The sequence below is a fragment of the Camelus dromedarius genome, chromosome 10, assembly GCF_036321535.1.
Source record: "Camelus dromedarius isolate mCamDro1 chromosome 10, mCamDro1.pat, whole genome shotgun sequence".
Classification (NCBI taxonomy): Eukaryota; Metazoa; Chordata; class Mammalia; order Artiodactyla; family Camelidae; genus Camelus; species Camelus dromedarius.
The window spans coordinates 4,811,018-4,828,882 of NC_087445.1; the positions used below are offsets into that span (position 1 = coordinate 4,811,018).

The 17,865-nt window shown below is 36.4% G+C and overlaps 1 protein-coding gene across 4 annotated transcripts in view; it reads right to left on the bottom strand.

Annotated features, from left to right (window-relative positions):
- The window catches only part of NAA35 (N-alpha-acetyltransferase 35, NatC auxiliary subunit), an 84,725-nt gene that overhangs the window by 48,290 nt on the left and 18,570 nt on the right, over positions 1-17,865 (bottom strand). For all 4 annotated transcript variants that reach the window (XM_031447338.2, XM_031447335.2, XM_031447336.2 and 1 more), the window contains exons 7-10: positions 2,766-2,832; positions 2,643-2,686; positions 1,412-1,462; positions 674-757 (exon numbers count right to left, since the gene is read on the bottom strand). In XM_031447338.2, coding sequence (XP_031303198.1) covers positions 674-757; positions 1,412-1,462; positions 2,643-2,686; positions 2,766-2,832 — 246 coding nt within the window. The remainder of the gene's footprint in view (positions 1-673; positions 758-1,411; positions 1,463-2,642; positions 2,687-2,765; positions 2,833-17,865) is intronic.

Consider the following 17,865-nt stretch of genomic DNA (forward strand, 5'->3'; position numbering starts at 1 on the left):
TAGCTTGTAGGAGCCATTAAAAAACAAGAGGAAACATTTCTGGTTTATTCTGCTAATCTCATGTTAAAAAAACACAGAGATGCCATCAACTAGAAAATGGGAAACTGTAACATTTCTACTAAGTCATTCATCACGGTGAAATTAAAAAAGAGAAAAACAGGAAAAAACAGAATTACAGAAGGTAGACGGTAAAGGCTGGATCTCCACTCACCACTAACTATTCGCAAATTAGTCTGTACTTTACTTGAGTTAGTGCAAATATATACACACACAAAATATTCACCATCTAGGACTTGCTTTTGGTTCTACACAAATCCAAGTTAATTATTTACCTGAATGAAAGAAGAGACCTACTTAAAATTCTCATTTTTACTTTCTCCAATTTACAAAACTACTCAGAAGCAATTTCAGCTTTTATTATTTTATCCACTAATAAGTTATATAAGATATGACTTTTACATCAACAACAGACATGGATATGTTATGGAGCAGAATGTAAAATTCATGTGACTTCTGGAGAAAATCATCAAGGAGACTCCAATGTAAACACACCAAATGCTGAGTAATATATATGTGCACACATACATTTCAATGGAGAAGTCTCAGAACTACCAAAATAAAGCAATCCATTGAAAACAAAAACACTAAAACAGATTACAGTAAATACCCTTACCTCTTTCTTAGTAAAGGCTATAAGCACTGTCAGTAACACTCGAGTAAATTTCACTCTGCTGAATACTGCTAAACATTGTTGGTGCTAAAAAATAAGAAAGGACTGAAAGTTAAAAGATGCAAAGTCTGTCAAAGAAATTGCATTCTGAAATACAGTGTTTTAGGTCCTAAATCTCACTGTTAATGACTTACAACATTACACCTTCACTTATAGTCTTCGAAATGTCTGAAAACGAGCTCCAGAAAATATAATAAAACAAAGCCTATTCTACTAAAATAGAAATTCAGCATAAAGCTTCTGTGTCAAGGAGACTGATTTTTCCCTAAACCAAGAGCCACATTATTATTTCAAGACTGATTTAATCAGCATTTTAAAAAGGACTGATAAAAAGGTGCTTTAGGTAGAGTCAGAAAATTTAGAATCTCAACAAAGGTTTGACAACTTTTGATACTGTGTAGCTTCTTGAATTCTGCCAAGTTTTTGTGAATCATCTGTAAAAAAAATTATTTTTCTTCCTACCTCACAGGAATACTGAAGAGTTTTGAAATCATGTATTTGAAAGAGTTGTATTATAATTCTATCAAAATAAATACAAGGGAAATAAATTCCCTTGCAATGTCCAGTTCTTAAAGAAATACCTTAAAAAGGGCTTCCATAAATTATAACGCAGTTCATAAAACTATAACATTAAGAGGTAGACTTCTCTGATATTATCTACCAGAAAATAAGTTCAATTACTTCTAGTTCAACTTCTGGATCTCTTTCTTCTCCTTGTCGACTTCGAGTACTCTAAAATTTTAAAAAAGGTTAATTAAAACAAACACAAACCTATAAAAGCAGATTATAATTATACAAGGTAAAGCAATAAATTAATTTACTGAGTATATGCAAGAGCCTATTTTGAAGAAAAACAGTTGGAAGAAAAAAGCTGTATCATTCATTTTCCTATTAATATTATACACAGGAAGTTCATTTTTATATAAATTATAAAGATCACACAAAGGAATTAAAGGTATAATAAATAATAAATAAAGCACATGGTACAGAGTACTTCTTTCTATTTAAAAGGATCTATTATCTGAAATTCCTGATGCTCTCAAAAAACTAACCTTGTTAAGAAAAAAAAATAACTTTTACAAAATCACATTATAAAATTAAAGTCACATGGTAAATACTGATCTGTTTTATACTAAAATGAAAAACATCTGGTTTATACATGTGTAACATGTGGTTGACTATTCTGACAAAATTCCAAAGCAGAACCACAGGAAGATCTGGTAGATCTTGGTTCCAACCTTGGAGCTGCCACTTACTGATGGCATGCCCTTGAGTAAGACTCAAGACAGGTTACTTAACTCTTTTGAGCTATAGTTTCCTCATCTAAAAGTACATTTTATTGCCTAATGCACTGAACAAGTGTAAGTATCAATAAGGCAATAATGTAAAATTGCTTTGACAACCATGCTGCATTGTACAAGTGTAAAAACAGTAGAAACATAATTTTTTCATTTTTAATCTCAATGAGAACAAAAACTTCAGGGTCATCTGGACAAAGGATGTCATTCATCCAGCATTTAGCAGATGTGAGAAACTAGCATTTATTGAGCTCTTCTACTATGTTCTAGACACTGTCTCAACTATTAAAGACACAAAGTGAAGAGACAGTCCTTACCTTTGAGGAATTTAAAACTCTAGACTCTTACGCTAGTTTTAACACAGCACACTAAAATTCTAAAACACTGGCAAAAAATGGAAAAAACTGAAAGGGTTAAATTTTCAACACTTGAAAGTAATATTAATTCATCAGGAACTCCTCTAGCTGTCCTCAAATTCATTACCAAAAAGAGGCACAGCATATATAAAGTTGGTGGTCCTACTTACACAAGCTATTTGTAAACAGCTAAAGTTAATCTGACATTTAGAAGAATACAAATATCCTATACCAAAGAAAAGAAAAAAATGTATATACCTTTACTCTTCTTTGCATGTCATCCTCCACATCTTTGAGCATGCCTAGAAAGAGAGACAACAATTTTAAAAGGAAACACATCCAAAAGTAAAACTTGTGAATTATCTTTGTAAATGAGTTTACCTGTAACTCGAAGATCTGTCACACTGTTAGCCATTTTAAATCCGTAAGTCATTGACTGAAAATCTTCCTATACAGAAAAACAATAATTAGGCAAAACCTTTCATTATATTTCTTTTACAAAATCAGTATTTGCTAATAAGAAAACACTAACAGGATGTCATCCTAAATGTTGCTATCATGCATCTAAGCTTTCTTTACAGGCATACCCTTAAAACACCATATTCTAATGCTATCTCTGTTCTTAATTTCAATTGCTTGTCCTTAGGCTATTTAAACATACTTGCATTTAATATGTTTATCTGCCAAATAATGCTTATGATAATATCACAAAGTAGTAATTCCCACTTACAAAGAATTCTCACGTTCACAGGTGAACAATAAACATATAATAATTACTATTTGATGATAAGGTTGCAAAATTTAGAGAAGACTTCAAAACTTATTATGCACAGTGTGTGTTGTTTTACACACTGTTAGGCTACAGAGATTGAGCCTTACCAAATAAAATTACTCAAAATGATAGCAAAACCATATTCCCGCTTCAGGTCACTCTAAAGGAAAAAAATGATTCATATATGGATTCCCACTCCCAAAATCATTTAAAACACTGCTGAGACATTAATAAATTAAGTGGTTGCCAGATTCACTACGAAAAGTTTAACATCACCTGGCTGATTCTGATTAAGACGTTAGAAGCTCTATTTAAGAGTGTTTCTGCCATATTGACAATTCCTATAAAATGTACATAAAGTCCAATATAATGGAATTGTAGATATTTACAGCAGTGGTTAGAGCTATAGCAAAATTTCTGGACTCTTAACAAAAACCAGTAAGCATGCAATTCATGTCAGGTACTGTATCTTAGAAAGAAATACAAGCAATGCCCCTAGTCTCAAAGAGCTCAGTGGTACTGTATGCCTCACAGGACTGGGTCTTTCAGAAGTCTCAGGTTGTATTAGAGAGTTATAAATTTACCCTATAGGTGAAGTTTATACTCTATCTCTACTTGGACATTAAATAGAATTCTCAAATTTTACATGTCTAAATAGGAACTCTCTTAGCGTTTATCACATTGTTAGAAGGCACCTCCATCTATCCAGTTACTCAGGCTGAAAACCAAGTCCTCTTGTTTTCCCACAAACCATATCAAATCCTTCAGAAAACACTGTAGGATCTATCCTCAAATTCTAATCACCACATCTCACTCCTTTCAGTTATCTCTAGTTCAAAGAGCCACCATCTCTTACTTCTGCAACCGCCTCCAGATAGATCCCCCATTCCACAACTGTCTGCTGTCATTCACTCATCACCAGAAACCAAAGGGACTGTTTTAAGATAAGTCATTTCATGTCACTTTCTACTCAAAACCTTTCAGTAATTTCCTTCCTCACAGTAAAATCCCCAATTCCTTCATGGCCTCTAAGGCCCTCCATCATGTGGCCCTGGTCCCTCCCCTTCAGCCCCGTGTCCCACCTACCACTCATCTCCATGTTCACTGCACTGCAATCATATGGGTCTTCACATTGTCCTCCAAACACATACTCTTCTCAAGGCCCTTGTACCTACTGACCCCCTCCCCAAAATGATCTTCTTAACAAAGCTCCATCCCCTTCTATATTCTAGCCTCTGTCCCAAAATCAATTCCTCATATAGAGATTTTCCCTGTGCTCTCTCTCTAAAATAGCACCCACCACCACCACCACTCTATATCCCCTCCCCCTGCTTTACTTTCCTTCATAGAATTTATCACCACCTGACATTATACATTTACTTGTTTACTTACACATGGTCTATGTGTCCCAAGGAATGCATAATCCCTGAGCTCAGGACTTTGTTTGATTCACTGCTTTATGTCTAGGGCTTAGCATAGTGCCTGACACAGAGTACTGTTCAGAAACTATCTGTTGGATGAATGATGACCTAGTGCAGGGCAGGAGCCCTTGGTTGTTAATCTCCCTAAGAACATCAGGCTGGCTACAAGATACAGTGGGGAGTGTGCAGACTGCGGCAGACAGGAGAACATAGACTTCACGTGAGAAAGTAGGACACTATTTACCCTATAGCGGCCATGAACAAGTACAGGGCTGGTTTTGGTATGGTTTCCTAGTTTTTCAGAACAAAAACCAATAATTTAATGTAAAATTGTCAGATTTTTTTTAATGATAAAAAGTTTTTAAAAATTAAGTATGCTAACACCATGTAGACAAAACAAAACCAAAAATTACCCGTGGACTATTTACCAAGTATTTAAGGAAAAGCATTTATCTGGAAGATTATTACAGGTCTGTATAATAAATACAAACCTTAGTAACAAAAATTTGACCTAAATGACTGGAGGACTGAGTAGAGGAGTTATGCAAACAGATGCTGCCATTAACATATCACTATCCAAACTCTGTGGACTTAAGGAAGACAAAAATCAAAGTGAAACCAGAGAGACCAGATACTAGACACCACCCAATAGTCCAACCAGATGCTGATGGTGATTAGGACTGAGATTATAACTGCAAATGATGAAATCAGAATACATTTAAAAAGTAAAGCCAACATGATGTGCTGAGGAACTGAGTATGAGGTAAATTATACAATCAAGGATCACTTTTAGGTTTTTGGCCTGAGCAACCAGTAAATGATGACACCATTTACTCAGATGGGGAAGAGACTGGGAGGAGGAGGTTTAAGGGCAGAAATGGAGTACAATTTTGACTATACTAAATTTGTAATTTCTTTGGTCATCCAAGTGAAGATTTCAGGAAGGTGCCTGCTAGAGTCTGAAAGGCAGAGGAGAAAATCAGGACTAGAGATACAAATTCGGACTTCATCAACTTACATCTGGTATTAAAAGCCACAGAACTAGAGGAAATCAACCTATGGAGAGCCCGAGAGAACTGGTGTCTGGAGGAGCAAGCACAGGAAATGGACTAACCAGTGAGAAAGAAAGAAATCCAGGAGACCGTCGTACGAGGAAGGTGAGGAGAAAGTATTTCAAAGAGCGGTCAACTGAGCGCAATGAAGCTGATGGCTGAACAGGGAGGAGTGATGGACAGGGTAAGCTGAATGTCATTAAGGACCTTGCTAACACCAGTTTCTGTGTAGTGGTAGAGAAGAATGTCCAACTGGAGCGGGTGAGAAGAGAATGAAAGAGAAAGTAAAATAAGTATTAACAGCTCATTCAAGGAATTTCTGGTACATACAGGGTAGCAGAGAAATGATGCAGTTATAATGAGCCATGGGATCAAGGGACCTGTGACGCCTTGTTTTAAATTGAGTGATACTAAAACACGTTTATATGCCAATAAGAATAATCTAGCAGCGAAGGACAGAACAGCAATGCAATACAAAGAAGAGTTACTAACTGCACAGGCAAGAGGCGACAGACTCGAACACATGGAGGGGCTGAGAGCTTAGACGTCCACAGGGATTTCATTTTAACAAGACAGACGACAGAGTGCGTGGATACCATCACAGGTTAGCACTTGCGACAAGATGACAGCACACTTCTAATTACATCTGATTGTATCTAAATATTCCATTTAGGTAGAAAGCAAGCTGACAGTGACGGTTGGCACCGGAGGTTTGAAAAGTAAAAGATGTGAAAAGTCACCTGGGAGACTGGAAAAGCAAGTTCACTACAGAAGTGTTGTAGGACAGCATTGTCTCTAGTGCTGAGTGCCCGTCTGAGATTTGCAGCCCTAGAATTAAAGTGAGAACAGACACACAGATGTGAATTTTCTCTAGCTGCCTTCTGTTGTTTGGGTGCGAGCAGCAAGTAGGCAAGTGTTGGGGTTTTGCCAGAGAAGTGACACATTATGAGATTAGAGGGGCAACGGAGTTCAGGGTGTTTGAAAAAGAGTGATTTGAGCGCTAACTGGGCCATGGAAATGAAGACACGACAAAAGTAACAGCGAAAAATAAAGCAACAGCACCTCTGAACTGGAGGTCTTTGTGGAACTGAAGGGTAGAAGGAAGAGAGGAATCAAAAGAAGTAGTATTGATCAAAGGACAGTATGCTTGATACCAAGATTTTAGAGGTGAGAAGTTAGTAGGGAAAACTATTTATTCACTCATTCCCAAACCATTTTCTGAGAGCCCTACGGTGGCTGGTACAGGCTAAATACCAGGGAAACAATAGTAAAATGCCATCACTGCCACACACAGCCTACTATCCAGTGAGGGAGTAAGATGCTGTGAAAGATAAAGCCCATGTTCTTTACTACACTTTACAATATCTTTACAATACTACCAAGATACAGCTGCCGAAAGTTACCAGGGGTATTTAGGGTTCTATAAAACACAGCGTTTTAAACAATGCAGCCTTGCAAAGAAATTTAGAATAGTATACAATTACAACTGTAACAGAATACCCAATATCAACATGAATTGAACGTGATTTCACCAAAGCAGTAATCTTTATTACTGTACTAATAATATTCTAATAAAGTAAAACTATTTCAACCCCTTCTAAAACAATCACAATGTATCAGTTGTGATTTATTATTACTTTAAATATTCATTTCATGGATAAAAATACTGTGCATAAAGATTTCAGGGACTCCTGAAATGACCTGATTCATTCAACTAAAATTTGAGTACCTACCACAGACCAGATACTATATAACATAGTTAGGGTACAAGGAAGGGTAAAACATGCACACAGATAATCAGATTAGGTCTTCAAACAGTGTAAATGCCCAGTAAGTGGCTTGTAAGTCACTGCACATGCAGTGGGATCTTACTACTACTGACTACCACCACCACCACCACCACCTAACATTATTAAGTGCTTACTATGTGCCAGGCCCTGTTCTAAACATTTTACTTACATTAACTTCGTTAATCCTCACATTAATGCTCTGAGGTGGGTATTTTCACAAACTACATTTTACAAATGCAGAAACTAAGGCGTAGAAAAGTTAAACTCCCCAAAGCCACAAAGCTAGTAAGTGACAGAGTAAAAACACAAACTTATGGGGTCTCACTCCCCAGAGGCTTTTTAAACTTTTATTCTGAAAAAAAGACAGATTACAAAAAAATAGTAAAAAGAAATCCCATATTCCCTTCACCCATATTCCCCAATAACATTAAGCCACATTTACTTTATAATTTTCTATTTTTTTCCCTAAAACCTTTGAGAGTAGGTTGCAGACTTTAAACCCCTTTATCTCTAAATACCAGTGTGATTTTTTAAAAGTAAAAAATCATTCTCTTACATATCCACAGTACAATTATCAAGTCAGGAAACCAACATCTCTTTAATCTCTTCCTTTGTCCTTGCCCTTCACACCCTCACATTCAGAAGAGTGCAAGCCAGTTATTTTGTGTTTGTCCCTGAATATAGGTTTGTCTTCTATTTCTCCAAAGTTAAATTCAGTTTATGTCATATTTGATAGGAACATCACAGAAGTGATGCTGTGTCCTCCGATCACTGCATCTGGAAGACACTTGGTATTGCATTATCCCATTACTGGTGATGTTAACTCTGGCCACCTGGCTAAGATGGTATCTGCTAAGTTTCCCTACTGCAAACTTATCATTTTAACTTTTGTAATTAATAAATATCTTGTGGGAAGATACACTGAGGCTAGGTACAAATCCTATGTCTCATTATACTTTGGTCTACTAGTTTTAGCATCCTTTGATGATTCTTGCCAGAAGTAATTAATTCAAAACCTGAATGCTCAACATGATGCTATGCAAATAAAAAACAATAAAGTATTCGGTCTATACAGAAATCTATTCTCTATTCTCCATGGGAAAATGCAAGTTGCAAACAAGTCTACCTGATTCCATCATGTAAACATGGGTACGTATCATAGAAAATATCTGGAAAGATACATACCAAATGGATAAAAATGTTTACTCTTTGCCAGGCAAACCAAGAGCTTTTATAGTTTCATTTATTTATTGTTGTATTAGAAATACATTTGGCTGCAAATGAGAGAAAAAACCAACTACAGCAACTTAAATGATGCAGACTTACAGCGTGTCAAATAACATGAACATCAGAATCTTAGAATCCTTCTTTCAGCTCTACCATCCCAAGCTTTTAGATTTTCACATTTGTCACCTCATGTCCACAAAATGAAGCAGTACCTCCAAACATCACATCCGTGTTCAAGGAAAATGACAGCAAGGGTGGACCATACCATTATTGTTCAAACTGGTAGACTACTGAGAGTAAAAGAGGATGCTACTAATATTACACCAGGACAAAAGGTGCCAGGCAGGACTGTTCCATGCACACCAGCTGTGACAGAAGAATACATAAAGGGCAGAGAACAAAACTGAATTCTGTCTGGAGAAGTCAGGAGATTGGGTTCTGAGTTTAAAGGTAAGTAGGACTCTGCTCTAGAGGGTAAGGAGAAAAGGTATAGGAGCCAGAAGGAAAATCCTGTGCACAAGCATGGAATAATGAAAGAAAATAATATACAGGACCAGCTGAAGAATAAAATGCCAGGGGGAGGAGAAAGAGGAGTACAGGCATAATGCTGTCACACATTAACAGACGACAGTATAGTAAACATACTTCAACATGCACTAGGAAACAAAAAAACTCCTGTGACTTGCTATATTGCAGTATTTGCTTTATTGTGGTGGTCTGGAACCATACTTGCAGTATCTCTGAGGTATGCCTGTAATAAATATCACAATGAGGTATCACCTCACACCCACACTCCTAAGAATGATGATCACCAAAATGACATGAGTTAACAAACGCTGGAGAGGATGTGGAGAAAAGGGAATCCCTGTGCACTGCTGGTGGGACTATAAACCAGTTCAGCCACTATCGAGAACATTACGGCAGTTACTCAAAAAATTAAAATTAGAACCTCCATCCAATCCAGCAATTCCATTTATGGGCACACGTATATCCAAAGGAAATGAAAATAGGTAACTAAAGAGACACGCATGCCCATGTTTATGGCAGTGTTATTCACAATAGCTAAGGTATGGAAACAACCTAAGTGACCATCAATGAATGAATGGATAAAGAAGATGTGGTAATATTTATACAATGGGATAATATCCAGTCATAAGAAAAAAAAGAAATTCTGCCATTTGCAACATCACAAATGGACCTTGAGGACATTATGCTAAGTGAGACAAGTCAGAGAAAGACAAACACTGTATGATCTCTCTCATATGTGGAATCTAAAAAAACCAAAATCGTGAAAGCAGAGAGTAAAATGGCTGGGTGTGGGGAAACTGGGGGGATGCTGTTTAAGGGTACAAACTTGTAAGTAGTAGGTAAGGCCTGAAGACCTAATATACAGTGCAGCGCTTACAGACAACAAAACTGTACTATAAACATTAAACTTGGTAAGAGACTACGTTTTAATTGTTCCCAGAACCAGAAGAAACGATAATTACGTGATGCAACAGAAGTGATAGCTAATGCTACCATTGCAATCATTCTGCAATATAAATGTATCAAATCAATATGCTGTACGCCTTAAACTTATTTATACAATGCTGTATGCCATATAACTCAATAAAAAAATAAAAAATAAAAAAATGAGTAACAAAGTTGGGGCCAGATCATGAACACAGTTACCTTAAGGGTTCTGAATTTTATCATGTAGGCAGTAGAAATGCTGGAGTTTAAGTTAGTATTTCCACTGCATCTCTTGAAACCAAACTAAATGACAGTTAAGGAATTAAAAGTTTGATCTCCAAAGGACAAAGAAGACAGAGAGAATGGAAGACAACATTCAAGACCCATAAGGGAATTTTTGGAAGATGCAAAGTAATTGGACAAAAGATAACTGACTCATGCGAGTGAAAAAACCTAAACCAACGCCAATGAAAAGCAAAACCGAAGAAAACATTCAGGAATTAGAGGCATCAGCCACCTCTGAAGGGAAAGATGTGGGGCTACCGGAATAAGAAGCCAAATGTCTAAGAAATGAGCTCTTAGACTCCCATCCTCATCCTGCACAGCAAAGTGATATGCCTGTCATTTTATTCCCAGCACCTGCCACAATGTCTAGCATATGGTGATTAAATCAATATAGGTTTAAGGACAGGCAACATTTTTCTTGTATTTTCTTTTTAGGTTTTACAAACCAAGGGCAAAATGAAGAATATTGAGTAGGTACTTATATAACTATTTAAATGTAACTATTTAAAAGGCAATAAACATTCTTAGTTCAAGGACCATAAAAAACACAGGCAGCAGGGTTGGTCTGCAGGCTGTAGTTTACCAAAGACTTCCTGAGGGTTTAGATTTGGGGTACAGGAGAAACAGAAGAGTTAAGGATAACATCAGGGTTTCTGGTCTGCACAACTAGAAGAAAGGAGTTCCATTTGCGTAGACTGAGGAGACTACAGAAGGAAGAACTTGGAAGCTGGAAGCAAGGGGAAAATCAGCAGCGTCATTTTGGAAATGTTACATTTGACAGCCGAGTGAGAATGCAGAATAGGCAGCCGCATATATGAGCACGAGATTTAGGGAACAGTCTAGGCTGAGAATATAAATTTGGCACTAGCAGGGACAGAATTTAAAAATATGAAACTGCATGAGATCATCAAGAGTATAGATAGAGAAGCAGTGTCAGGATGGAGCCTGAGCCACACCCATGTTTTGAGCCATGTGCCACATAATTACCAACACCTTGAAATGTGACTAATTCAAACTGGGATGTGCTGTGAGTGCAAAATATATACCGGATTAAGAATACTTAGTACAAAAAACATGAACATTTCATTAATATGTTCCCTAAAATATCTGGACCAATTTATGGTATCTCCAACAGCGGACAGAAGTGTCCATTTTATTGCAGTCACAAATTGTCCAAAATTTATATTTGTTAATTTCACAGGCCAAAAAAAAAAAGTTATCTGGTTTTAACACACATTTCTGGACTACTGGTGAGTTGTTTAAAAACTCTTTTCCCATAATTTTATAAGCCACATGCACTTCCTGTTTTGTAAAGTGTTTTGTCTCTTCCCTCACTTCTAAGGTTCAGAGGTAAGCAGAGAATACCCTACAATTAGCCTCTTGCCTAGCTTTACAAATAAGTGGATAGTAATATTATACAAAAAACAGACTGTGCTAATACAATGGGTTAGTGAACTCCTCATTTCCATTCTACTCGGGTCCCATGCAGCCAGGGTCATTAATATTTTTAAACTGATTCTACATTGAAATACTACTTTAGATATATTGTGCTAAATAAATAAAATGTCATTAAAATTAATTTTAATGGTTTAATGCACCCATGGTTACCAGAACATTTAAAATTATATTCCTATTGGATGGTGCTGGTTTAGGGAATGAGATGATAAACAAGAACAACCAGTGAGGTGTGAAACCAGGGATAAAGGACATATTAAAAGCCAAGAAAATAATGTTTCAAATATAATGATCAACTATGTCACAACCTGAATATAAAACAGATAAATGACAAGGCTCTACTGTATAGCACAGGGCACTATATTCAATGCCTTGTAATGGCCTATACTGAAAAAGAATACGGAAAGGAATACATATACACATGTAACTGAATCACTGTGCTGTCCACCAGAAATAAACACAACATTGTGTATCGACTGTATTTCAATTAAAAAAAAATCTTCTGATAGGTCAAGTTTAAGACCAAACATTAACTACGGGATTTAGCAACACTGAGGTCTCTGATGACCATAATGCCAACATTTCGGTGAAACATGGGTTCAAAGCCTGACTGGAGTCGATTCAACAGAGAAAAGAGGAGAGAACCAGAGACAGTGGGTATGGATGCCTGTGAAGGAGACTGGCTGAAAAGAACTGAGATATGAGGCAGAAGCTGAAGGACCAGTTATGTCATGAAGTGGTATTTTTAAGACAGAGGCACGTAAGTAAAGCATGTTTGTATGCTGATGGGAATGATCCAGTAGAGCAGCAAATTCATTATGCAAAGGACACAGGCAAGCCTTGTTGAAGCAGTATCTTTGTATTTAAGACAGAATATGGGATCTAGTGCACAAGTAGAAGGGATCCCTCTTAGAAAGGAGGACAGAAGGTTTTTCTACATAACAGAAGGGCAGCAGGATAGAGGCCACATATGCAGGTAGGTGGAAAGATGGCTTCTATTTATTCAGTGCAATTGGAAGGTAGGTCATTTGCTTCAAGTGAGGATGGTGCTGGAAGTCTGAGAGTGGAGCCAATGCACTAGGGAAATGTAAAGATTGCTAGGGCGCACTCAGGGCCCACCTGCAGACAGTAGTGATGAACTGGAAGTAGGACGCATCAGTGGGAATGTGCTTTTTTCCAGTCACACTGAGATGTGCAGGTTTAAGGGCAGAATAGGCAAAGGGTTAGATTTAACCAAACAGAGGAGGTGATTTAAGAATGGGATGCTTCAACTTAAACATAAGACAAGGTACAATAAACCTCCTAGAACAAAATATAGGCAAAACATCTCACATACATCTCAAAAATGTTCTCCTAGAACACTCTTCTCAAACAATAGAAATAAAAGCAAGAATAAACAAATGGGACCTAATGAAACTTACAAGCTTCTGCACAGCAAAGGAAACCATAAGTAAAACAAAAAGACAACCTACGGAATGGGAGAAAATTTTTGCAAATGAAACCAACAAAGGCTTGATCTCCAGAATACATAAGCAGCACACACGACCTAATAAGAAAAAAAGAAACAACCCAATCCAAAAATGGGCAAAAGACCTAAATAAGCAATTCTCCAAGGAAGAAATACAAATGATTAATAGGCACATGAAAAAATGCTCAGTATCACTAATTATCAGAGAAATGCAAATCAGAACTACAATGAGGTATCACCTCATACCAGTCAGAATGGCCATCATTCAAAAGTCCACAAATGACAAATGCTGCAGAGGCTGTGGAGAAAAGGGAACCCTCCTACACTGCTGGTGGGAATGCAGTTTGGTGCAGCCACTGTGGAAAACAGTATGGAGATTCCTCAAAAGACTAGGAATAGACTTACCATATGACCCAGGAATCCCACTCCTGGGCATCTATCCAGAAGGAACCCTACTTCAAAATGACACCTGCACCCCAATGTTCTAGCAGCACTATTTACAATAGCCAAGACACGGAAACAGCCTAAATGTCCATCAACAGATGACTGGATAAAGAAGATGTGGTATATTTATACAATGGAATACTACTCAGCCATAAAAATCGACAACATAACACCATTTGCAGCAACATGGATGCTCCTGGAGAATGTCATTCTAAGTGAAGTAAGCCAGAAAGAGAAAGAAAAATACCATATGAGATCACTCATATGTGAAATCTAAAAAACAAACAAACAAACAAAGCATAAATACAAAACAGAAACAGACTTAAAGACATAGAATACAAACTTGTGGTTGCCAAGGGGGCAGGGGGATTCCAAATTGTAGAACAGATAAACAAGATTATACTGTATAGCACAGGGAAATATATACAAGATCTTATGGTAGCTCACAGAGAAAAAAAATGTGACAATGAATATATATATGTTCATGTATAACTGAAAAATTGCGCTCTACACTGGAATTTGACACAACATTGTAAAATGATTCTAAATCAATAAAAAATGTTAAAAAAAAAAAAGAATGGGGTGCTTCAAACTTCAAAGATCATTTGAATTTGGAGTTACAAAGACTAAGTCTAAGGTATGGCCATTAAAAAGAGAAATTCTACATAATTTGAAAGAGAAAACATAAATCACGTATAAAGAATCAGGATGGCAACACAGGAATTACAAATCAGTGGAACAATGCCTTTAAAATTCTGAGGAAAATTATTTTCCAACCTAGAAATCTATTACAGCCAAACCATCAAACAGGTGTGAGAGTAGGGAAGATATTTTCAGACATGAAAGGTCTCAAAAAATTCTCTGTCTCCCTGAAGAACTGGAGATGCTGCACAAGCAAAGTAATAAACTAAGAACAATAAGTCACAAGACCCAGGTAACTAGAGCTCTAACAAAGAGAGGAAAATGGAACTCCCAGGAGAATGGTGCAGAAAAACCTGGGATGACAGCTGTGCAGTGGGCCTAGGAAGCAACTGACCCAGCCTGAAGCTAGAGAACAAAGACGTTCAAGAAGAGCATTTCAAAAAAAATTATTAACTACCTGATGTTTATATAGATGTATACATATATGATCAAATATATGGATTACCTGATGTGTTGTCTCCCATAATAGTGGGAAAAGAAGAATTAAGAAGTACACAGAAAACTAAGCTAACCAAGAAGGAGAGGCAGTTATCACCTCCAAGAAACAAAAATCTGTCTGAGAAAAAAAAGTATACACTACTTTGGCTCATCTATCATTAATATTTATACAATCACAATCATGTCAGCACTGAATGATATAACTAAAACTGAATTACTATTGGAATAAGGTAGGAGATACTGTATGAATGCTAAATATATGCTAAAAACGTTCTGCTAAACTATATTATAGTCAAAGATTGATAAATCCTTAAATCCAGAGACTGTAAGCCTACTATACAGAAATATACGAAAAAATGCTAGGAAAAAATTAAAAGGATTGAATATTACTATGGAATGGATAAGGAAAGAGCAGAGCACTATAATTTTTCATTATGTCTTGTGGGCTATTTGATTTTGCACACTATGTAAAAATATTACTACTTTCATTAAAATACATACCCTAGTGAAGATTTTCAAATAGCAAAACTGAACATGACCAGATGACCTTTTTAAGAAAATAACTCGTGGTCAAGTGGAGAATGGACTAGAGGGAAAAGAGTGCGCCAGGGAGAAGAGTTGAGAAACTCTCACAGGAGCCTAACCTAAAGCTGACAAAGGCATGAACCAAAGCAGGAACAAAGACAGAGAAGAAAAAACAGTGACCAGACTCAAGACACTTGCAAGATAAAAATAAAAGAATCTGGATGTAGGGGGTTAAAAAAAAAAGTAATCAAAGATAACACTAAAGACACCATTTTGCAAGACACAGAATCCAAGACGGAAAGTGGTTTGATGGGGGAACTGTGGTTCCCATTTGCACATGTGAGCAAGATACTGAGGGAAAAAAACATCTTTGGGCAACTGAAAATGTCTCCAGTTCAGGAGTAAAAACAAAGCAGAGGCATAATACACCAGCACTTAGGAACTCAGAGACATCCATAACAGACAAAGAAATTATTTGTTTATTACAAGTCATTCTTATTTATTCATTATCAGGCCACTTAAGGATTTTACTAGACCAATAATTTTTTTTTAATTATAAAACTAAGACAAACTTATCTGGAAAATCTGAAAAGTTTAGCAAAACAGGAAAAATATCATCTTTCCAGCTCAGGAGCTAACTTCTGTTTCTATTTTCTTCCAGTTTTCTTTATCTTTTACATAATTGGTTACATTGTACGTGGCCTCCTTTACCTTTTAGAGTATGCATTTTTCCATATTAAATACTTTCTGTCATCACTATATAGTCACTACATGTAATAAATTAACCATAATTTATTTCCAGCCATAACCCTAATGGTGGCATTTTGAATGATGCCAATTTTCACTATTAAAAACCAATTAATGTATTTGGGCACAAAATGTCCACACTTCTAACAATTTCTTTAAGGCTAAATTCTAGAGGTGAACTAACCAGTTCAAATGGCATCAGCATGTCTGAGACTTGGTACACACATTGCTGAACCGGTTTTCAAAACAGCTGTGTTAATGCATACTCCCCCTAGTAAGAAACCAAAGTGCCAAGTTACCATATCCTTCCCAATACTAAATGTTCTCATTTTAAAAACTTTTCTAGATGAAAAATGAATTATTATTTTTTCTTAGATTATACTGAGACTAAATTTTTAAAATGTCACGTTTCTCCATGAATAAGCTATTGATTTTACTGCCCTAACTACAAACAATACTACAATTAACATCCTTGTACATAGATCTTTGGGTATAAGCACAAATATATTTGTAGGCTAAATTCCTAAAAATGAAACTGCTCAAACAAGACGTGCATTTTAAAGTACAGATATTACCAAATTGCTCTTTTAAAAAGTTGTATGAATTTACACTCCCATAAAAAAATGTATCAATCTTGCTTATAGTTGAATCCTGTACTAATAAATGTGGAGGGAGTGCTAGAGTTCAGGTCATTTTGCAGACAACACAGTAAAGGTTAGTCCAAGCAAGTACCATCAATGGATACTAAATATACTGGGAGAGATTTCAAGGAGCAGGATATTTATATGATCTTAAAGCATTTCCCCACAGATTGCTTATTATGTATGCAAGGGAAAAAACAGTAACCATACAGTAGTAAGAACTAACTCCTTGATGAGATGATAAAATCACACCGCCACTGAGGGGCAGATGGGCACTGTATGCCTCAGATATGATACCCTAAGAAGGACACAACATCACTCATGTCATATTCCAGCCACGACTGCATAATCTAAATCTTATCATGAGCAAGAGCAGACAAACCCAAAGTGAAGAACTTTCTATTAAGAAAGGGAAACAGAAGAGAAGCATGTTTTCCAAAAATACCAATGTCATTAGAAACAAAAGACTGAGGAATTGTTGTAGATTAAAGGACATTAAAGAGATGTGCAACTAAATGCAGGACATCCTAGACTGGATCCCGTACTGTATGGGAAAATGCTAAGAAAGACATTACTAAGTCAACTGACACAAATGGAATACAGACAGGGGACTGGCATTACAGATCTACTGAGGTTGGTAACTGTGCTGCAGCTGTGTATGAGAGTGCCCTTTTTCTCATGAGATACTGAGGTGTTTCAGGGAAAAAGCTCATGATATATACAACTTACTCTCCAATGGTTCAGAAAACAGAAAAAAAAACAACAGGTTAAGAGCAGCTGAATGTGGGTGTTCTTTCTTCTATTACTATAACTGCTGTTATTTTTAAATTATTTCCAAATAAACTTTAAAAAAATTTCTAATTATTGCCAGTTGCAGGTAAAAAAGCAGTATCTGACAGCTTTCATCTGCATTTCTAAAGTGAGGTTAAGCACCCTATGATTAAAGGCCATTTTAATTTCTGTAAACTGTCTTCTGATTTTTAGTAACTTTTTACACTCAAAGTATTTTATCCATCTACAATTTACTTTGATGTCGTTATAAACTGAATGCTTGTGCTC